Below are 23,945 nucleotides of genomic sequence, written 5' to 3'. Positions count from 1 at the left end.
AACAGGGGAGCACCACAGCCGCCCCACCACCATCCCAGACCCGTGGCACCCACAAGCACTGGCATGTCTACACGGACCTGTTGAGAGAGCACGTAGTGGCCCTGTGGGACCTCAACAGGACCCTCCAGCAGAGGACGGTGGCAGAGGCCGAGTGGTGCAACAGGCTGCTGTACGAGCTAGTCCAGCAACGCACTGTCATCTGTACCACAATGCAGGAGGTCCTTGCTTTGCCTGCCCCTCTAGGGCACCGCTCCTCCTGCACGCCAGGCCCTTGCTCCTCCAGCCCCCCTTTCTCCTCCAGCCCCTCCAGCCTCCCTTCCCCCCCCCAGCCCCTCCTGCTCCCGAGCCCTCACAGGCCCAACAGCTGCCCCCGCTCCTGCCCAGGCCAGGACTGGCTTTTGCTCCACCTGATCCCAAGGCCGCGGCGGTGCAAGGAGGCAGGAAGGTGGCCTGTGATCAAGGAATCAGCGGCCTACTTGAGCCCCCTCCCCCCTCCAGGTTTTCAGCCCCCTACCATCCCAGTTAAAGGACATTTCAGTTATGTTACAAAATCTTTATTTTTGACTGACAGGTTTACTTTGTTTATAAGCAGTTCAACGGTAACAAGAGAAAGGTGTTTTATACACAGTGAGCACATTTTCTTTACTCCTAGTGTGTCTAATAATAAAAAAATTCTGTTTTCAAACAAACCCGGGTCAATGTCTTCTCAAAGGGAAGAGAGCGAGGGTTGTGGAGGGAAAGGTAGAGCAGGCGCTAGGGAGAGTCAGTGGGCTCCTTCTGAGAATCTTTCCCTCAGGGCCTCTCGGATTTGGACACCAGCCTGGTGAGCCTGGCGGATGGCAGCCGTCCGGGGCTGCAGAAATTGCCTCTCCTCGCCATCAGCACCTGTGCACCACCCCAGCAGGAAGGCCTCGTCAGGACATCCCCTGCCCCCGCATCAGTGCAGGGGTGGCCGAGGAGCAGCCTCCAACTGCCACTCCATCCCCTACTCTCCCTTGCCCTTGCCTGGCAGTCCCCCTTTCTCAACACCCCCACTCAGCAGGGCCTGTCCCCCAAAAGTGACTTTCCTCCATCAAGACGGCCCTGACGTTAGATCTCCCAACACCAAACTGGTGTCCCACAGAACGGTTGCTGTCGGGGATGGCCAGCTTCCACAGGGCGATTGCGAGCCGCTTCTGCAGGGGGATGGCGGGCTGCAGGTGGGTGTCCTGGTGTTCCAGAGCAGGGGGCGATCCAGGAACACAGCTCCAGGAATATGGCCTTCCACGTCCAGAAGTTGCGGAGCCAGTGGTCGTCATCACAGAGTTGCATGACGAACCGGTCCCACCAGTCCAAACTTGTCTCGTGCCTCCAAATCTGCCTGTCCCCAAAAGAGTTTGGGGGCAAGGTCAGAGCTCCTGCAGCCTGGAGGAGAGTCTCCTCAGTGCGGTCCAGGTCTATATGGGGCAGGAGATTCATGACAGAGTTATGCAGATGCAGCAGAAGCTGCAGTATGGGGCCATCACCTGACCAGGGGCAGCTCAGGCTCCGTGGCCAAAAACACGGTAAAAAGCAGCAAAAAAACCCTGCAAATAAACTGCTGTGGTGTCCGAGGAAGCAGGACAACCAGAGAAAGAACTGCAGCAGCTTTGCTTTCCCTCTAGGAGGTAGGCAAGCCAGAAGTAGGAGCAGAGCCATGGCTGTCCAGGGGCATCCCTTTAAGCACGCATCTCTGCAAAGGGCATGCAGCAGCACCTGGAAATAAAGGCTGCCCCCATGCCCTGCCAGAAGCACGTCCAGGTGCCTTTTTTTTTTTTTTTCAAAAGCGCATCCAGCAGTCTGGATGCTGTTTTTTGAAAAAGCAGATCGATTTTTTTGATGCCCGTAATGCAATCTAGACACTCTTTTTCAACAGAGGCTTTTTCGAAAGATACTTTAGAAAAAGCCTCTGTCAGAAAAGGCGTGCAGTCTAGACATAGCCACAAATACAATGGCAGTGGGTAGCCTGTAAAAATCTATCTGGATAGATCAGTGGTTTTCAAACTGGGGTAAATGTACCCAGTAAGAGTATGCAAGGGCTTGTCAGGGGGTATACAAGAAAAATCCTGTAATGGCAGACAGCATGTTTTATTTAGTAAAACTTGGCAATCTAATCATAGGTATGTTATAACTCTGTCTCAGGAGTACACAATAGACTACATTATTTGGAAAGAGGTACACAGCCTAAATCATTAAAAAAAAGTAGACGTGACCCTAGCGTACTCTAAAACCAGAGAACTATTGGTTGCCATATTATTCCAGTTTCAAGAGTCATTGATGTATCAGAGTGGGAAACATTATAATAAGAATTGATCACCTCCCCATCACCTGCTAGCCTGGAATCTCTTCTTAATTACAAACCACGCTAATGGGACTCCTACAAGGCCCCATGGGAAATAAACTAGATTATGTGAGCCAATTTTTTGAAAAACGGTCTCGAAAGCTGCATCTACCTTTTTGCACCCGACACTTTTTCATCTGGCATGCAATTAAATATTTGTACGAATCATCAAGGATTAGTGCATGGAATCTGCAGCTGCGCAAACAACCTTACCCAATTTGCATGTGGAAATCCAACTTTCCACTTCACCAACGGTGAAAAAAGACACTCACTGAACTTGTAGCCACAAAATTATAGGCCCAGTTTTGTATGCCAAGACTGGTTGCCATGCGTGAAGATGTGTCTGGTTCTTTTTAACACTCTGCATCACCTGTCTAGCAACCCCAGCTGTGCTAATGACTCTGTTATGTGGCATAAGTGCCCTGTGGGGGGTTATAGGTAAGATTTGCAAATGCACAAATGAGTTAGGTGCCTAATTTCTATTGAAAGCCATTGGCCGTTACCAGCCTAACTGCTATCTGTGCCTTAGAAATGTCCCCTGATATGTCTTTTGTTCTACATGAGAAATATAATAGGAACACATCACATAGGTACAGTGGAGTCCAAATAACCCTATTTACTACTACACACAGAAATAAAACAAATAGTCTGGTAGCACTTTAAAGACTAAAAAAAACATGTAAATGGTATAATGAACTTTTGTGACTCCAAAAAGATCTCACCAAACTGAGTGATTGGGCAACAAAATGGCAAATTAAATTTAATGTGGATAAGTGTAAAGTAATGCACATCGGGAAAAATAACCCCAACTATACGTACAGTATGATGGAGGCTAATTTGGCTATGACATATCAGGAAAGAGATCTTGGAGGTATCGTGGAGAGTTCTCTGAAAACTTCCACACAGTGCACAGCGGCGGTCAAAAAGACAAACAGGATGCTAGGAATTATTAAGAAAGGGATAGAAAATAAGACACAGAATATCTTACTGCCCTGTATGAAACTATGGTACGCCCACATCTTGAATACTGTGTATAGACGTGGTCTCCTCACCTCAAAAAAGATATTTTGGTCTTGCAAAGGGTTCAGAAAAGGGCAACTAAAATGATTAGGGGTTTGGAACGGGTCCCATATGAGGAATGGTTAAAGCAACTGGGACTTTTCAGTTTAGAAAAGAGGAGACTGAGGAGGGATATGATAGAGGTCTATAAAATCATTAGTGGTGTGGAGAGGGCCGATAAAGAAAAGTTATTTATTAGTTCCCTAAATAGAAGAACTAGAGGACACCAAGGCTGTGTCTACACTGGCATCCCTTTCGGAAAAGGGATGCTAATGTAGCACATCACAATTGCAAATTTCAAGTAGGAATAAGAAATCCTCCGGAAAAAGCTTTATTTTCCGGAGAATAACGTCTAGACTGGCGCTTTTCTCCGGCTTTTCCCCAAGCCGGAAAAAAGCGGCAGCCATGTAAATGCAAATCCCGTGGGGGATATTTAAATCCCCCGCGGAATTTGCAATTGCGATGTGCTACATTAGCATCCCTTTTCCGGAAGGGATGCCAGTGTAGACACAGCCCAAATGAAATTAATGGGTAGCAGGTTTAAAACTAATAAAAGAAAGTTCTTCTTCACACAGCATGTAGTCAACCTGTGGAACTCCTTGCCAGAGGAGGCTGTGAAGGCTAGGACTATAACAGAGTTTAAAGAGAAGCTAGATAATTTCCTGGAGGTTAGGTCCATAAAAGGCTATTAGCCAGGGGATAGAATTGGTGTCCCTGGCCTCTATTTGTCAGAGGCTGGAAAGAGATGGCAGGAGACAAATCGCTTGATCGTTGTCTTTGATCCACCCTCTCTGGGGCAACTGGTGGTGGCCACTGTCAGCAGACAGGATATTGGGCTAGATGGACCTTTGGTCTGACCCAGTACGGCCGTTCTTATGTTCTTATGTGGGAACAGCCCACTTCTTCAGATGACCAGAGTGTTGGATGTCCAGAACCAAGAATAAATAAGGGAAGGAAAAAAATTGGAGAGAGGAGGGGGGAGAAGAGGACATTGGGTAGATAAGTTTCAAAGGGATAGCCAAACCAGTCTATAACAGGAAAAACCTAAAAAACAACAAATAGTCTATTAGCACCTTAAAGACTAAATAGTTAAAAGGGGCTGCTTAAAATCACGAGTTTGCACTAGGAAAGGAAGAGTGCTAACCCGCAGATTCTACACAGACATCAAGAACCATAGAATCATAGAATCATAGAATAATAGGACTGGAAGGGACCTCAAGAGGTCATCGAGTCCAGCCCCCCGCCCTCAAGGCAGGACCAAGCTCCGTCTACACCATCCCTGACAGATGTCTATCTAACCTGTTCTTAAATATCTCCAGAGAGGCACCAGCGGCGGATTTAGGGCAGGGCGAGCGGGGCGGCTGCCCCGGGCCCTGTGCTTCCCGAGGCTCCACACATGCGCCTTGGCACCACGGCGCATGCGCTGTCAAAGGGGGGGGCCCCGCAAAATTTTGCTGCCCAGGGCCCCGCTGCGCTGCCCTGGGCCCCGCGGCACTCTCATCCACCCCTGATTGGCACCTTCATTGTTTGGTTGGTTGATAATGTGTGAGCCATCCGGATATCGCGATTTAGACCATTAGCATGAGAGTTAAACTGGACTTAACCACATCAGCCAGCAAATCAGAGGCTCATTCAACTGCACATCCAGTAATGTAACACCCCACTGCAATATATTTTGGACAAACTGGACAGTCCCTACAGGAAAGAATTGATGGACACAAATCAGATATCTGAAAAGGCAACACACAAAAACCTGTTGGGGAACACTTTACTTTCCCTGGACACTCATTAAGGGATCTACAAGTTTCAGTTTTGTTTCAGACCAATTCCACAAGCCAAATACACAGAGAAGGACTGGAACTCCACTTCATTCACAAGTTTAACTCTCATGCAAATGGTCTAAATCACAATATCTGAATGGCTCGCACATTATCAACCAACCAACCAATGAAGGTGCCAGTGGTTCTTGATGTCTGTGTAGAATCTGATGTTAGTACTCTTCCTTTCCTAGTACAAACTAATGGTTTGAAACTTATCTATCCAATGTCCTCTTCCCCCCACCTCCAATTTTTTTCCTCCCCTCCCCATCCCTCCCTCCTTCCCCTATTTATTCTTGGGTTTGGTCTTCCAACACTCCGGTCATCTGAAGAAATGGGCTGTGCCCACTAATACTCATGATGCCATCGACATGTTTTGTTAGTCTTTAAAGTGCTACCAGACTATTGGTTGTTTTTTAAGTTTTTCCTGTTACAGACTAACTCGCCTACCCCTCTGAAACTTTTACACACAAAAATGTCACACCTAGCTGTGTACAGCTCTGGCAGGTTTCCAATGGCTTTTTAAGACATAAAACACAGTGGGTACCACTAGGAGCAGTCACAGAGTATTTAAAGAGGCTGTACACAACACACACCTCAGGAATGTGTGTGTCTGTCTATATTATACGTGGCAAGTGGGAGTTGGAAAGCAGCCCACAGCCACCTTTCAGATTGCTAGTGATACCCTGATCACCTTGCTGAGAGGATCAGCTTTGAAGCAGCGGCTCTCCAGGAGATCTCAGTGGGAGATCAGCATTTTTTAAACCTCCCTTTGAAATGTCACGCCTCAGTACATTTTCCGAAGTGACACTCTGAGCTCCTGCTCACAGTCACTTTCAGATGCTCTACAAACATGCCCAACACAAACAACGGAATCTGCCCACACGGCGTCATTCAGCCCTGACAATTAATTATTCCCCATTGTCATCTGCCTCTAATATTGGCCTCCTACTCTGCACATCTCTCACTCTCACATCTCCAGCAGCATAATGAAAAGAGTGGGTGAAATTCAAAGCTTACAGCAGCCTTAGCTTGAACTGAAACAAAGGATTAGAGGCCCTTAGGTTCTTTTAAAAAATATTCATAACAAACCCTCAAGTGCCCTCTTCCCAGATAGTGCTACATTTTTTTTATTTTACAGTGTTGAATTGCTCTTATCTATGTTTTCTTTTTTTCCAAGTCTCAGAGGAGCAGCCGTGTTAGTCTGTAACTTTAAAAACAATGAGAAAAGTCTGGTGGCACCTTAGGGATTAACAAAAATATATAGATCCATGAACTTCCATAGGTTAAACAACTTCATCAGACGAGGTGAGTTACCATTTCTGATGTCTGATTTGTGTCCATTCATCCTTTGTCACAGAGACTGTCCAGTTTGGTCAGTATACATGGAAGAGGGGCAGGGCTGGCCCAAGCCATGAGTGTGCCCCGGCCCTGGGAGCGCAGCACCGCCCCTGGAAGTGCCGCCCCACTCAGGGCGCCTGGCGCCTGCACAGCCCCACTCCTGCCCGGTCCGGCAGCCCTGCACGGCACCCCTACAATGGGGCACCCCGGGCGGTAGCCCAGTCAGCCCGTAGCTTGGGCTGGCTCTGCAGAGGGGCAGTGCTGGCACTTGATAGCATGTATCACATGAGAGGGTGTGCAGTTGTATGAGCCCTGAGGTTGTGACTTGGGTGGTTAGCTCCTGGGATGGTGTCACTTGTATAGATATGTGGACAGAGTTGGCAATAGGGTTTGTTGCAGGGATAATGTAAGACATACAAATCTGTAGGAGAATATTTTTAACCTGTCTGGTAATGCAATCATTGCAGAGAGAGACTGTAGAACTGGAATTTGTTTACGAGTTTGACACTGTTACCCTGGACTTGAATAAAGACATTAACTAGTTGTCGCATTACAAAACCAATCTCTTCTACCTTTAACATCCACATTTTCACATCAAAATCTATGAATGGGACATATCCAGCCCACTTAATTAGCCTTGTTAACATGGGTCCTACAACTGACAGATATTTCTTCTGCTGTTATATATACCCTGGTTCTGTTATTTCCAACAGAACTATACTCCAACTCATCTGATGAAGCTGGTTTTACCCACAAAAGCTCATGATACTATGTATTATTATTAGTCACTTTTTTCCAAGTCTTCCATTGAGGATGAGTGGCAAAGACTCATCTGGCTAAGTGGGAATGGGCTAAGCTAATTTTCCAGAGTAAAGCTGGTGTACTCAGCTGTCATTACTGAGAAACTCTCTAAAATCTAATCATAATTCCTGTCTTAGCAATCTATCTATGGACTTTGAGCTTTATCTGCTTAGGTTTAGCACCCATTCTCCAGATACTTAAAGAAAAAACAGGAAGGGGGGGTGAGAGACAGAGCATCATTCTCTTCCTCCCGCCGTCCCTCCCCCCCTTTCCCTTCTCCTGTTTATTTCGAGTTTTCATATCCCCTACTCATAACTCCAGTCATCTGAAGAAGTGGGCTGTGCCCATGAATGCTCATGATACCGTCTACATGTTTTGTTAGTCTACAAAGTACGACCAGACCATTTTTTCTTTTTTTTTCTGTAAGCGATTAACTCGGTTACCCCCTGAAGCTCATAATTACGATGATTGTCAAAATAATCACACCCTAATAGATAGCCTAACCCTCATGGGAGCTAGATGTATTCTAGTGCTGCTATATCCTAGCAGGGGCAATAGGTATGAAACTAACTATATATTATGGTTTTGAAGATTTTTGAAGTGAGCGATCTCAGTCACATTTTTAGGATATTTTTACGTCAAGCTTTCTTAGATGGAATAAGTGTGTTTTTAGAAAACAGATAACTCATCCCATTTATCACACAATATTCCCATGACAACATTTTTCCAACTGATAGCTGCTGCACATGCAGCCACGATCTAGCACTGTCTAAGGATGCTTAATGCTTAGCACCACGTGGATACCATTCTACACATCAGAGAAATCCCAAACTTGCCTGCAAAAAGTGCCATCAGGCTAATCCACTCAGGCAAAATATCCAGGCAAGAAATGATAGAGGATCAGATTTATTTCTAGTTGTGCATGGTACTGGGTAATATGTGCAGCAGAGGTGCCCATATGAGCAACCAGGGGAACGAGGATTTTAAATACTGTATCCACTAGTGTGTGATATCCACACACACCCCAGTGTCCATTCTTTCCCTGCTTCCTTAATGCCACGCTGCAAAGTTCAGAAGGGGAAAGGCAGAGGGGTCAGATTTAATCGTTCAGCTCAGGGAAGATGTAATAGACTGACTGTCCCGTTCTGTGCTCGTCTCCTTCCCCTATCACCAGGCATTTATGGGCAGTTATGTGTGCATGGGAAACAGGGGGTTGCGCAAAAACAGCCTATCAGAAGAAGCACAGGTGCCCTCGTGGCCATTCTGTGAATGGCATCAGCACTTTCTTGTGAGAGAGCATCATGCAGTCTGGACGCTCTTTTGAGCAAAAGCACAGCGCTTTTCCAAGGTGCTTTTGCAGTGTGGATTCACTCTTGCGTAAGAAGTTTTTGCGGAAGCTCTCTTCCACAAAAAGCTTCTTGTGCAAGAAGCCTGCAGGGTAGACGTGGCCAGTCTGTGTCTACACCGCATTTTGTAATGAGCCTTTGTGACAGCATAATCCAAATTGATGAGTAGCTGTGTCACCTCTGCCCTACAAGCTTGGCTGCCTTACACTGTCTTGTCTAAGTAGCTCCCATCTTGGCCACTCACAAACAGCCATCTAGAATGCAAGTTGCCCCTAAGGGGCTCTGTGTAGCTGCAGCCTGTCAGTCACACTTGGGTAACACTCTGGCTCTCGCCAGCCTAGATTATATTGCAGGCTGAACCTAACACACTCCCAGTCCCAGATTTTACTCTAGAAATGTTTGCCTTATGCTGCCCAGCCCTTTCATGGACAGTGCAAAATATTTAACGTGACAAATATGCCATTTCATTATCTCAAATAGTTATTCAGACACCTCCATTTAGCCAAAGCGAATTAGATAAAACAGTAACGCAAATTTATTTTTCTTGTAACCATCTTGATCTTTATGCCTCATTACTTATACTCACTGAATGTTTACTACCAAGTAATTTGACAAACTATGTCAGAGTGAAGCAAAATTTCTCACTGCATGCTTTCAGCATTCTTTGGCTACAACTACACTGCAGGTGTTTTGCAGAAGAGGAAATGCAAATGGAGCGCTCGTGTGCATATCTCACGCTCTCCTTTGCATATCTTCTTCCGATCCTTTTTGCTGAAGAGCTTTTTGCGACAAAAAGCCCCATGTAGACGGGGCCATTTGTTGGAAAAAAAAACCTTTTGCGCAAGAGCCCTTTTTCTTCAAAAAATGAGGTTTATAGGCTCATGCACAAAAGGGTTATTTTTCCAACAAGTGGCCTCATCTACACAGGGCTTTTAATCACAAAAACCTCTTCTGCAAAAAGGATTGGAAGAAGATATGCGAATGACAGCACGAGATATTCAAATGAGAGCTCCATTTGCATTTCCTCTTCCGCAAAACACCCGCAGTGTAGACGTAGCCTTACTGTAGGTCTGAACCCTTCCCCCAGAGTCAACAGACTCGAGCGAGAGGAGTTTGCGTGGGCATTCTAAAAGCAGTGGTAGAGACAGCGCAGTGAAGTTGTGGTTTAGGCCATGAAGGAGATGGGCTTCAGCATCTAAGCTCCACCCCAAGGTGCAACATCAAAGAGTCGCCTACCCTACCATTTTTAGAGTGCTAGCATGAGCCAGGCTAGCCCAAGTCTGTTGAACTGCACTGGGCATCTCACTCCAACAGGCAGTGCTGACGTACCTTGTGGTGCTTGGTAACGGCATGTCTATTGCCTGAGCGACATGAGTTAACTGGGGCTGTAAAAGGCTCATTAACCTCCCTATATGGCCCAGAAGGAGACACTGAATGGCCATGGGTTATATCACGCAGAGTGACAAATAGACTGTACCAGGCAATATCCAGGCCATTCCATGCATGACAGTCATTGGACAGGCAGTTACATATTTCTCCACGGGGATCAACAAGGTTTTAAGCAATTTCTCTCACTCAAAATGTATAACATTTAATAGCACAAGTGACACATATAGCGCTATACAAACACATTCTGGCTAGGGCTGGGAAAAAAGAGCCTTATCTTTTCGGCAAAATTTAATTCCAGGACAAGTTACGTTGGAGTCAACTCATGCATTTCTTGACAATTTTGTGACTTTATGGTTTTTACATGAAAATATGCAAAGTTGTTTACATTTTTTGCATGTTTTGAGGCCAAATTTGCTCTACATCAGAAGAACATTGGAAATCTTGAACATATTGAAGGGTTTGCTAATAATGGGACCATTTTGGGCATAGCTGAGCAAAAAGCATAAAGCCCAGACATTTTTGCAACACTAAAGCAAAATACAAAACCCTTGATTTTGAGATATCTGTGGCTTTGTGCACATATTTCCCCTGATGCTGAAGACAAAACCCAGCATGAACTATCCAAAAAGGATAGTTGTGGCATAGTTCCTTAAGCATCCCTGTCATCTTTTGTCATACTGCAACCCATACACCTGCTGGGTGTCGTGCACTGAGACCACTTACAGAGAGAATAACACATCTACTCTGCAGCCTTAGCTACCAGCCCTCTTTCTTTCTGCTCACCAGAATAGCAGCTCACGCATTACATTCCAGAGGTTCCAAGTTCAAGTTTGCCCTCAGACAAGCAGCATCTGTTAGTGTTGCAATACCATGCCAGCATGCATGATTATTTACAGCTTGTGCTGCAGTTTCTACATCTTCCTGTTGTGTTTCCTTAATAGCTCCCTATAGAGGTGCTGAACTCTCTGCTCTTCTCGCCCCTGGAAGAAGGAGTTGGAGATTTTTCGGCACAAACGTTGTGCGTAGGCTTCCAGAAATGTCAGGGCATAGATGATGCAATAGAGCAGTCCGACAGCAAGAGTCACAAAGTTGTTTGGAGGGGTTGGCAGTTTCATGGTGCAATCGGCAGAGACGAAGGTCAGATTCTGCTCGTAAGTTCTTTCAAAGTTTGCAAAAGAGTGTTCTCCAGAAAAGGCTCCATTGAAAAGTTTCGAGAAAAAGGGCAGAATGTTTAGTTTGGCCTGAAACAAATAAAACAAAAGATTCAATGTGAAGATGGGAGAAAAAAAATCAACCATAATCTAACAAGTACAAAAAATAGCATTTCAGCAAGGTAAGTATCACAAGTAAATTTTCTACCCATTTGGGAAGTAGGTTTCAGACTGTAAGGGTACGTCTAGACTACAGGGTTATGTCGACAGAAGTTTTGTCGACAGATACTGTCGACAAAGCTTCTGTCGACAAAGAGCGTCTAAACTACAGCCAGTTCTGTCGACAAAGCAAGCTGCTTTGTCGACATAACAGTGAGGTCGCAAAGGACAGTGTAGATGCAATAACGCCTTCTATCGACAGAACTCTGTCAACAAAAGGCGTTATTCCTCGTAGAATGAGGTTTACATGCATCGACAATACTGCTGAGTTTTGTCAACGTTATGTTGACATAACTCAAAGGCAGTGTGGACGCAGGTATAGTTTTGTCAACAAAAGTCCACTTTTGTCGACAAAACCCTGTAGTCTAGACACACCCTAACTGAGAGTGTTAATACATTTACATGGACATACACTGCATAGGACAGTGTGTCAGGATCCTGACTGAAGATGTAGCTGCTGCTACAATAATCATAATAGGAATAAATTGTTTGAGTTGATAAGCAGAGCCCTGCGCAGATACAAAATTTGTATCTGTATCTGCATCCATATCCGCAAATATGAGCTGCGGATAGCCGCATTGGCTGCAGATACCCACGGATACAAAGCAGTGATCCACAAATTTGAAGGATTCTAGATACAAAATTTGCATCTGCATCTGTTCGTGCAAAAATGAGCTATGGATATCTGCATCTACATCTGCAGATGTGGATACCTGCGGCTATAAAGCAGATATCCACGGATTTGCAGGACTCTATTGATACGATTCAGAAAAAACTGACACTCTTCTGCAGTCCGCAGTCTCTAGCATTAAGATTAAATTATTCCTTATTCCACAGGTTTCTGGATATAAGTTGCTCGCCAGTAGTGGCTAAAAAGAAGTGTAGATTTGCCCAGTCAGGTGTCTTATGGGAGGATTACACTTGCTTCTAGAACATCCCAAAAAAAGAAAGCGAAGGAGCAACTAATTAAATAGGAAAGCTTAAAAAAATGAAAATAGATAAAGGGTTAAAAATATATTGAACAGGGAGAGAGTCAAAAAAAGATATTCATGCTTTCCTAGGTCCCGATTGGCAATTAAAAAGCAACTGGGCATTAACTAGAACACAAAACAGGAAAGGGTTAATAAAAATAAAAGGGAAAAATCTTTAAAATCTCCAATGATGGAGATTCCACAACCTCCCTAGGCAATTTATTCCAGTGCTTAACCACCCTGACAGTTAGGAACTTTTTCCTAATGTCCAACCTTAAACCTCCCTTTCTGCAGTTTTTCTCCCTCCTCCTTGTAACATTCTTTGATATCCTTGAAAGCTGTTTTTGTTTCCCCTCTCTATCTTCTCTTCTCCAGACTGAACAAACCCAGTTCTTTCAATCTTCCCTTGCACGCAGAGTGGTTCCATCCATTGGACAGTTTGGGGCAGCCACTCCAGGCCCGCACTTTGGGGGATCCTGCAGGGCTCATGGTGGCCTAGGCAATTACTAGGGCAGGTTGGCACCAGCAGCAACTCAGCCCTAGCCTGCTCTGGGTCGCCATCGCCAGCTGGTGGCTCCACTTCACTGGCAGCAGTGGCAAACGGTGCGCCCTGCCCACCAGCTGCGTCCCTCGGGGAAGCAGAGCGGGCTGGGGCCAGATCACTCCACTTCCCACCACCGCAATGATTGCAGGGTCCCGACCCTTGCTGCCAGCACCAGGCTCCCGCTTGCTGCCAGCACCAGGCCCCCGCTAATCTGTAGCTTGGGGAGGGGGACTTGGGGGAACTGGTGCAATGGGAAGGAAGGGGGTAGAGCGTGGGTGGGAAGAAACAGGGTTGGGGCAAAGCAGGAGCAGAGCTTGGAGGAAGGAGTGGAGTGGGGGCGGGTCACGGCAGAACGGGGGCAGGAAGAGGTGGGGTGGGGATGGGCTTTAGGTGCGGGAGGGGGGACCCACACCGCCCCTAGGCACAGCGCTGCTTATGTGTCATGTTTTATAGACCTTTAATAATTTTTGATGCTCTTCTCTGGACTTTTTCCAATTTATCCACAGCTTTTCTGAAATGTGGTGCCCAGACCTGGACACGCTATTCCAGCTGAGGCCCAATCGGCATGGAATAGAGCAGAATTGCTTCTTGTGTCTTAGCCCTGGTCTAGACTAGGGAGTTATTTCAAAATAACAAACGGAGCATCCACACGACCAAGCCCATTATTTCAAAATAATAACTCCTGCTTTCCACGAGGAATATCGCTTATTTCGAAATAGATATTTCAAAATAGCAGTAGTGTGAGCGCTTTGCTGCTGCTATTTAAAAAAGAAACCTACTCCCCAGAGTCATTCAAAGTAATTATTCTTCAGTGCTTCCTGGGGCTTCCCCATAGTGGGAACATGCTATTTCTAAATGCGTTGTTTTGAAATCATTTCCTAGTGGAGATAAGTCCTTACCTACAACACTCCTGCTAACACATCCCAGAATTATGTGTAAATATTTCCGGGTAAAACTGACCTATAAGAGTCATATGTGTGGGTCTTAGGAGCTATGATTCAGTCGGTGCAATCAGGGAAGAGATGGGAAATGCCCCATTCTTTTTTTTGAGAAATCACTTTCCTCTTGCCCCCAAAAGCCACTTGTCCCTGACTGGAGGCAGGCTATACAGGATGTCGGGGACATTCCAGCACTTCATTACACTGCAGAGTATCTGTGGTGCTTTCTAAGGGCCAAATTGTCTCTCTCCAGTTGGAATCACAGTTTGCTCTCTAATTCCTTGCTACTATACCCACAGGCCGTCAGAGCAAATGGTATGAGAGAGACCAGGGCTCTGCCCATTCTGTGCCCTCACTCATCCATTCCTTGCCCACCTGCGCAGGAGTGGGGTTACTGACCCTAGAAACTGGTTTCCTTCCTTCCCTGCTGTTTGACTCACAATGCAGGTAGCCTTGCACATAGGGGGACCAGCTGTCCCAATATTATCAGGGTCTGGTCTTGTTATGTGGTTGCCCTGCTCACACAGAGGAGAGGAAAGTGATTCAAGGTGCTTGCCTGACTCTCCCGTTCTGGCATGAGGGCACGAGAAGCTCCTGCCCTGAATGGCTGACACTGGGCGACTGAGTCTCTTGGATTCAACCCCCCTCCCACCCCAAAATCCCTGAAATGGGCAACCCCTTACAAGAACAGCTGCTTTAAAGGTGAAAATTCTCATCCCCACCACAGCTGCTTGACCGATGACTTCTTTGCTGGCCCTGTGGACTTAAACTCAAACCTGGACTAGTTTTCTCCTTTATTTGTTACTGCAGCACATGGGATGCAGCAACGACCCCCACAGCAGGAGTGAGTGTACTAGGGACCCTGCTCTTTCAGGTTGTTGACTAGCTTTGGCTGCTGGTGATGCAAGTGGGAGTGGTGGGCACACAGGAGAGATCCCAGTGTTGCCCTATACAGGCCCACCCCAAGTTACAAACACCCGCCTTGTGAACAGCCGCACACACAGACAAGAGCTCACCTGCAGCCTCAGGGGGGCAGGCAAGAGGCACGGGTGGTGGCCAGAGGACTCCAGAGGACTCCGGAGGATCAGGGGGTGGTCACAGAGCCCGTGGCTGGAAAGATGTGGCTCTTTGAAGGGGGAACCGCTGCTTCTCTCCAACCACAGGCAGCACCCAGCCTGCGCTCACACCAGGTGCCACCTCCTGGAGCCAGCACAGAGCCTGTGAGGGGAGGCAGCCGGGGGATGCCTGGAAGTCCCCTTCAGAATCTCCACCTACCTCCTCCTCCTCCTCCTCTGATTAAACCTGAAGCACCAGCATTCAAAGCTAAATAAAAAACCACTTCTACTATTTTTCATTGTAAATAAAGAGCATTTCGGCTACCTTATGGGTTAAATAGTCTTTTGCGGGCTCACCTGGGAACCTAACCACCATTTATAACATGGTTTCTATAGGACAATGCGTTCTGAGTTCCAAACACCTGACTTACAAACAGAAGTTTGGAACACAGCCAAAGATGGGAACTTCCTGTATAATAATAGGTGCTAGAAGCAGGCTCTGTGAGTAGAGACCCTCCATGTGCACAGATGGCCCTGTCTTGCCTCCATTCTGTCTGCACGGCTGGCCACAGAACAGCTCAGACAAGTGTTACTTTGGCTGATGAGAAAAGCTGGGCATTCCTGGATTGAAAGACCTACTTACATCGTGTTTAATGCTAATCATGATGGGCACCATGGGGAACAGAGCCACCTCTTTCACAGCCGTGTCTGCCAAGTGGAAGGTGATGTAATCCATTGCTAGGATCGCAACTGTCAGCATCAGAGTCAAAGAGAGGAGCACCATGCGCATCAGGCACCCCATCATTTCCTCCCGGGACAGCTTCAAGCCGGCAGAGTGGATCCGTATTTTGGGTGAGCATGTCAGCAGAGGGGCTGTGTTATTGTCCGCAGCTAAGCGCTCCAGCTTTTTGGTGATGTAAATGTTGTCAAAGCGGAGGTCTGTGAGATAGCGCTTCAAGTACCACCCGGACTCCCACAGGAGACAGAGCAGAAAGAAGCCAGCAGCCACCCTGTTGGCTACCAGCACAGCCTGTCTGACCAACAGTTCCACAGCAGAGAACTCTTCCTTGATCTTCTCACTAGCAATGAGTACTTGCTCCCTCACCAAGGAGTTACTATTATTCATAGAGAACTGAAAATGTCCATTCTTAGGCGTCAGGGAGTTACTTGCCATGTTGTCGACGACCTTTTTGATATGGTGCCCAAACTGCCTGGAAGCAGTTCCCAGCAGAGCGGTTGAGTTCAAAAGGCTGTTGGAGGAATTCTCGCAAACGCACTTAATAACCTGCAGTAGGCTCTTAATGTTGTCTAGGATGTTGGGTATAACGTTAACTGCCACGATCATAAAGCAGGTGGACAAGAGCAGCCGCTGGCCTTGCTTCGTGCCCAGTGTAGGTACGATCATGGTGAACATGCAGCGAAGAGGGTGCACCAAGAAGAGAGCCAGCAGAAACAGCACACTGAAGGAAACGGCAATTGCAGAGGAGAGGTGATATGGATATTCTAGTGAGGAGAACATCCAGTTGTAGAAGAGGCCACCTGTCAGTCCGGCAATGCAGCAACACTGCAGAAATAAAGCCAGGAGCTCGCCGCAGCTTGAAGGCACTGGCTTCGAATAGGTAGACCATGCATGTAACATTATTTCTTGTATTTTTGGAAGCAGATTGTCCTGGCAATAGATCCAGACTCTTGACCTATACCAAGCAAAAGCCAGTCCATATTTAGCAGCCTCAATAGAGAAATGCATTGATACAAGCCAAAAGATTGTGTCAAAACAGTGATTGTCAGATGAAGCAGAGTAACATTCACCAAGCTGTGAAAGCCACTCCTTATGCACTACAAAGTTACTAATAGAAATGGGACAAGAAAGAAAAGCACTTGCTGACTTATTTTTCCTGGGCATTATCATACATATGGGTGACTACTAGCAGATGTCTTCTTTTGGCGGGTGGGTGTGATGCACTAACAGGTCTTTTTTGTGCTCTTCCTTCCCTGAACACATCTTGTCTCTCACTTCTGTTCCTCTGTGGTGGCTCTGCTGAACTAAGCACATGGGACATAGAATTTCTTTCAGATAGCAAGGAAAGTGTTTCTTCAAAGTTCAAAATTTCTCAGTGTTTCTTTCATCTTTTTGTTCTGAATATGTGCAGCACCTTGCATGGTGGGACCTAGGCAGTACCACCATGCACAATATAATAACTATTATAATATCAACCCTACAGTTATTATGATTAATAGAAATAGATTAAGCTCCACCAGGAGTAGATATTTGACCAGGATTTAGAGAAATCAAATTGGGAGCTTCTCTTCTCCCTCTCTCATGCCACAAGGACAAGGGGACATTCCGTGAAATTAATAGGGGAAAATTGCAACCTGATACAGGGAAATATTGTTTCACACAACATGAACATGAAGCTATTAAGGCTAAGAATTTTTAAAGATTCCAGAAAGGATGCCTGGACAATTCTAGGACTACATAGAGTTATAATAATCATAATAAAATGACAATAAACATTTGGGGAGGGATATTAAACCTTCATGCTTTAGTTGTAAGCCAATATCTCACTATTAGAAATCAGGATGAGATCCAATGTCCCATGTCTGCCTGCTTTAGGGTTCTTACACCTTCCTCTAAGGCATCTGGTGCTGATCAGGATACTGGGCTAGGTGGACCTTAGGTCTGATCAGTCTGGCAATGCCTAACTTCCTGTCACTCAAACCAAACCAGAACCTCCACCACTATTCTTTGGGGGAGAATATTGAATAAGCAATTATGGAACAATTGTTCCTTGTCCACAGATAAAATGACAGTTGCATAGGCACAGAGACAGGGAGAAAGAGATGCAGAGGAAAGTGATTCTACATACCCAGGTCCGTGAAGAGGCCCTGTGCTCTCTCCTGAGTGCTCCATCTTTCAGGAAAGTGTCTTGCCACTTAATCCACTCAGAAAGAAACCTTAACTAGAGCTCCCAAAAGGCACAGGCAGATGTAGAAGTGACCAGGTGGAGCCAGGGAGGAAGGTAGATTTCAATGGTTGGACGTTTCAAAATGGTTCAGACTGAATGCCGGGTGCTGCCAAATGGGGCAAGCGGGGCCCCAAAAGATGAGCTCAGTGTTCCTACGAGCCCCAGACAGAGATCACACAAGCAGATGCAGAACCAGCATAGCTTGTGTCTCTTGAGGAATCTCTGCTGCACTTGTAGACTGCATTTCTAAAAACCACCAGGGGTGTTGCACAATTTTGCCCTAGAAAGCAGAAGTTTGGTTTCTGAAAAGGCAATGCCATTTATAGTCTGTGAGGCTGCTGGAAAAAATGCGTGTTGCTGATGATAAACCCTTGATTCTGGTTAGTGAATTGGTCATCAGCTGATCATCATTGCCTTTCAATATACCCGATATACAGAAGGGTTTGCCAGAGAGCTTGGGCAGATAATGTTTAGCCTCAGGGACTGCTCGCAAAGCTGCTCTGCTATTTGCACTGCTTCAGTTGCTCACTTGGGTAAATGAAGCTTTTCAAAAAGGAGACCAGTGGATAACACTGTGACGGACCTCCCCCGCCCCGCCCCCCCAATGCTTTATGAAATGGACTCACGGACATGAATATACATAACTCAAAGGTGGTTTGAGCGAATTATTTCATGTAACCCATCGAGCTTCATGTCATGATCTGCTGGTTCTGTTTATCTTACTCTGTTGTATGTATCCTGTGTGTGTGTGTGTGTGTGTGTGTGTGTGTGTGTGTGTGTGTGTGTGTGTGTAAAATTAGACACACGGAGTGGGGAATACTTTGTGAGTTTCAAATGTGTGAATGGGAGACATGGAGGCAGTCTCCATAGAGAAGTTACCTGCGACTTCTAGATGAGCCACTGTTAAACAATCTTTTGTCCTTGAGTCTGAGCAGTGGTTTGTAGGGAGGGGCCTCTACTCCTTAACAAAAGGAATAGGAAAGGAGATGCCTGGGTCTTTTGGCTGGGCTGCACCTGAAGGAAGGAGCCTGAGACCCCAGGGTGGGGAAGACAGCCCTGGTTTAAAGTGGCAGCTGGAAAAGAGATTTTAGGGTGAGTTTAAGTTTGCACTGAGGTTTCAGTAGAGAATTAGCCAAGCGGTTTTGTTTCTTTTGATTTGTAACCTACTTTGCTCTGCCTGTTTTCACGAATTATGACTGAAATCCTACTGCTTCACCTTAGTAAAACCATTTTTATTTTCTATCAAACCCAGTGTAAGCGATTGTTACCTGGGGGGCAACCAGCGTGCACATTCCCCCTTTCATTGTTAAAGGTGGCTTGCCTAATTCTTTGGGGTTTGAGCCCATGTGGGGGGTGCTCTCTCAGGAGGCTGGGCCCTAAACTGCCCTCTCCTTGGACCTCAAGTGGTTCAGTGTCTATACTGCTTCTCAGTGGGGATGGGGACCTCAGCTCAGGGCCTTGGCTTGGGGAGACCAGCGGAGCTGGCCCAGCAGGACCGGGCGATGAGGAGCCCCAGAGAGTGGGAAGGTGAGTGTAAGTGGCTGTGTCAGCAGCCCAGGAGGCACCCCTGAGGGGTCGTCTGTGACTGCACCTCGTCACAAATACTACTTACTTATGCGGGGCATTTTCAGTCAAATAAAAACTGGTGTGACAATTCACAACATTTTCGAGATCTGTGAACATTTTTACAAAGCCCTAGTGACCAACCCAATAATGGCCCCATGAATCATACAAACTGAGCCTCAGGCTATGTCTACACTACGAGTTTTCTTGGCAACAAATATGCTAATGAGGGATTCATTTGCATAAGTCACGATCTCATTTGTATATTTTCTGCCGATCTGTTTTTGTCCTGGGTTTTTTGGGCAAAAACCAGCAGTGTGGACATTTTCTTTTTGCGCAAAACCCCTTTTCCCACAAGATCCTTATGCCCCAAAAAAGGAGGTTTACCAATCTGGCAGGAAAAGGGGCTTTTGTGCAAAAAGAAAACATCCACACTGCTTGTTTTTGTGCAAAAACCCCAGTACAAAAACTACTGTACTACCTTTTTCCGCAAAAACGAGTTGCATAAATTATGCAAACGGGACACAGCGATATGCTAATCCATGCCTCATTTGCATTCTCACTGCCAGCAAAACCAGCAGTGTAGACAGCCTCAGTGCTTTGATTCCTGAAAATACTCCCCTGTCGATCAATTAGTATGCTGCAACTCTGAAAGACCCCCCAGCAGCCTGAAAGCACTATTCTGTCCTCTGCCAATTTAATTCCCTTCTTGGATTCCTTTTCTTCTTGCTAATTATGCTTTGTTCCTGACAACACCTGCCTTGGAGGGATGCTACCATCTCATTGAGTGGTTTCACCTTAGCTAGGGTGGGCACTAGCATTGCAGAACTCACCTCTCGCCACACAGAGTGTAGCCTTTCCCTCTCCTTCCATCAACCCCTCGCTTTTTACAAAAGTGGTTTTATTCTGCCACTGCTGATCTCCATAGCCAGAGTATGTCCTTTTATTCCCCTGTAAGGCCTTCTTCCTGCATATGTTGTCTTGTCCATAGCAGTGGTTTTCAAACTACAGGTCACAACCTAGTACTGGTCATGAAATGTCAGGAATCCGGTCTCCCTGCTGCAGGGGGATCAGGTGATTAGTGGAGGTGCTAAGGCAAGCTGCCTGCCTGTCCTAGCACCATAGACTGTGCTGCAGTCTAGAAGTGGCCGGCAGCAGGCCCAACTCCTACGAGTATGTGGGGCGGGGGCACACTGCCCCTGAGCACTAGCTCCACATTCCCATTGACAGGAAACCTGCTTCTGGGGCGCAGCACAGTCTGCAGTGCCAGGAGAGGCAGGAAGTTGCCTTAGCACCCCCGCTATACTGCTGACTGGCAGCTGCTCAAGGTGAGCCCCTCCTGCCCCAGCCCTGATCCCCTCTCCCCAAAGCCAGAGCCGACACCTACGCCCAAAGCTCTCATCCTCAGCCCCACCCCGGGCTATGGAATTAACTCCCACCAGTGCTGGGGAGCATTATAAATCATAAATCTCCCTGAGTACAAGGTGATCCTCTTTCACCTCTCTTCTCCATGTATAATAAACAGCTCAGCATGTACGTTTCAAAACAAACACAAACCACACCACTGCACACACAGTTCTCCCCTGGGGGAGAGGCTGAGGACCCACGCACCGCAGCTGTGAACCAGGTTGCTCCGTGCACTGTTGGAAAATGCTCACAACAGTGCAGTGATAAGGATGGTTATTAGAATCAGGATAGAATAGAATCAAATCCAGCTAGTAAAAAAAAAAACAAAACAATTAATTTTATTTCTGTGGAAAATGTCAACCAAAATGTTTTTCACTTGAATGTTTTCATGAAGATAGTTTTTCAAAGGAAAAATTCACAGTGAAACAAACATTAAAATGTTTCCAGTTTTGCATGTTGGTTTTACTCAGCCTCCTACCCTCTTTTTATTTTTTCCGAGCAGGTCAACTGACCAGCAAAATGAAATCACATCAGTTACAGCTGTTGTTATGAAAGAATTCGTCACTTACTGCCTGCAAAAGGAAATGTTTCAGGATGATAGGAAGGCTAGTGGTTAGAGCACAAGTCTAGGAGATAACACGTCATCATTTTTACACAATCATGCCCTGTGCCTTTCGTCACCTCATCACGCTGGTTGTCAGCTTCCTGCTATGTGAAATGGGGATATTGGTACTATCCTCTCAACTTCAGAGAGCTGTTGGAAGGTTCCCCTGACATTTGTGAATATCACACACTATATGAGCATTATGTGTATTTTTATCATTTGCCATAGTTGCATTAATTCTGAAGCATAAAAGCTTGTTTTTATAAGCCAGTTTCACAGAGAAGTGAGATGTGGCAAGTAAATAAAAGACTGAGTAAGATGGAAAGTTAGTCATTTTCTAATAATAATTACAGCATATTAGGAAATTATTTGTCCTTCTCCTAACCCAGCTGATTGCCTCCTAGTCCCACTCACACTCCAAGGAACATTGGTAGGAACTGAACAGTTCCATTATCATCACTCCAGAAAGGGTTGGACTTTAAAGAGCATAAGAACAGCTGTACTGGTCAGACCAACGGTCTTTCTAACCCAATGTCCTATCTCCTGACAGTGGCCCATGCCACGTGCTTCCAAGGGAATCCTTCCTGTTGTTTTATTCCTTGTCACATCATTTCTTGTCTTCCTTTTTAGCTCTCATCACATTCTGAGGCTATGTCTACATTGGCATGATCTTATGCAAATACTCTTTAATGCAAGAGTTCTTGCGTTAAAGTATTTGCGCAAGAAAGCGTCTACACTGGCATGTGCCTTTGCGCAAGAGATGTGCTTTTGCACAAGAGCATCTGTGCCAATGTAGACGCTCTCTTGCGCAAGAAAGCTCCGATGGCCATTTTAACCATCATGCTTTCTTGCGCAAGAAATTCATGTTGCCTGTCTACACTGGCCTCTTGCGCAAGAACAGTTGCGCAAGAGGGCTTATTCCTGAGTGGGAGCATCATAGTTCTTGCGCAAGAAGCACTGATTTCACATATTAGAATGTCAGTGTTCTTGTGCAAGAACTCCCCACCAGTGTAGACAGGCAGCAAGATCACGCCAATGTATACACAGCCCGCGAGTAAAGCTCCAGCTGTCCAGGGAAGAGGAAGCACTAGGTGGATTCTCCTGTTACCAATGTTCAGTTTCCATTTATGCATCTTGTTATTCTCTGGAGTGCGCCACTGCTCTCCTTGGAAATGGCCCCATTGAGTCTCTTGCTCTTTACTTACAATTGTATTATGAAGGCAGCACAAGAATAACTGTGGTCACCAATGAAAAACTTTAAAAACAACAAATAGTCCTACAGCATCTTAGAGACTAACAAAAACGATCGCTGGTATCCTCAGCTTTCGTGGGCACAACCCACTTCTTCAGATGAATGGAGTCTAAGGAGTCCAGTTTTCAAATAAATAGCACAGAGAAGGGATGGGATGGAAGAAGATGGGAAAAAAAGGGGAAAGAAATAGTCAATTAGAGTGTCCATGCTAAAAGAAGCTGATAAGAATATTTAGTACTCATTCTAAGTACCCTTCTTTGGTGTTTTATGTCATTAGCATGTGGTCATTAATGATACTGCAGGGATGATCTAGGTACATAAATATATAAACTAGAAGATTTACCCAGTATTGCTTGGGTCCTTAATCCAATTAAGTTTTGCTTGTTTTTGTTTAAATCATTGCTCTGGGGTGGGGCTGGGGATGCATTTTGTCAGGCCCTGGTCATTTGAAGATATCTAACTTTTCTAAGATACTTTTAACTTGTTCTTTTCCTATTTTAACTTCTGAATCTACCTCCTCTTCTCCAGCATTCACATTACAGGCATCCAATCACCACCAACCTTCTAGGTGAAAACCGAAACAATGAAATCATAAGCACCTCTGCCATTTCCACACAGGCAAATACACAAACTCTGTAAAATTTCTCTGTGGTTCTTGACCAATGTTCCTTCTAATTTTTTTCCATCCACATGCAGAATAAATCTTGTTACATGCACTGAGGCATATGTGAAACACATGCTGTCAGCTGCTGCCAGCTGTGGGTGTGTTGCTAATCAGCTGGGCGGTATTTGAATCTCTCCTGGGTGACCACCCAAGCGCTCAGCTTCCAAGGATACACCTAAATTGATTGTTACCAGGCTTGACACTGTTTATATGTTTGGTGGGCGCCATCTCTGTTTCCTAACAAATGTACATCATAGCCAGGTAGTTTCCCATTAAAATGCTGCTTCTGTGTGAGCTTATTAGGACTAATTACAGCCCTCTCACTGAACTGTTAAAGATCATTAAAAATGTGTTTAATAGCAAATTTCAGTTTAATGTGCACATGCTCTCTGCCCTGCTGTGCCATGTTTAGTTAAACTCGTTCCATTTGATGTTAGATCCCTTGAACCACCTGCTTCCAGGTTTTCAGATGGCATTGATGTAAACAGAATTCAGACCT

General features: G+C 45.8%; 1 protein-coding gene and 1 long non-coding RNA gene across 2 annotated transcripts in view; one reads left to right on the top strand and one right to left on the bottom strand.

The window, feature by feature from the left end:
- LOC112547336 (uncharacterized) overlaps positions 1-23,945 on the top strand; it is a 42,902-nt gene that overhangs the window by 15,732 nt on the left and 3,225 nt on the right. The window lies entirely within an intron of this gene.
- On the bottom strand, positions 9,713-16,906 carry OCSTAMP (osteoclast stimulatory transmembrane protein). Its single transcript, XM_006132263.5, is given in 2 exon segments — positions 9,713-11,353; positions 15,634-16,906. Coding segments are annotated over 2 exon segments (1,617 nt in total). The 5' UTR covers positions 16,900-16,906; the 3' UTR covers positions 9,713-11,002.

The sequence above is a fragment of the Pelodiscus sinensis genome, chromosome 17 (genome assembly GCF_052426305.1).
Source record: "Pelodiscus sinensis isolate ZL-2025 chromosome 17, ASM5242630v1, whole genome shotgun sequence".
Classification (NCBI taxonomy): domain Eukaryota; kingdom Metazoa; phylum Chordata; order Testudines; family Trionychidae; genus Pelodiscus; species Pelodiscus sinensis.
Note: the sequence above shows the minus strand (reverse complement) of the source record. Positions and strands in the feature narration are given on the sequence as shown.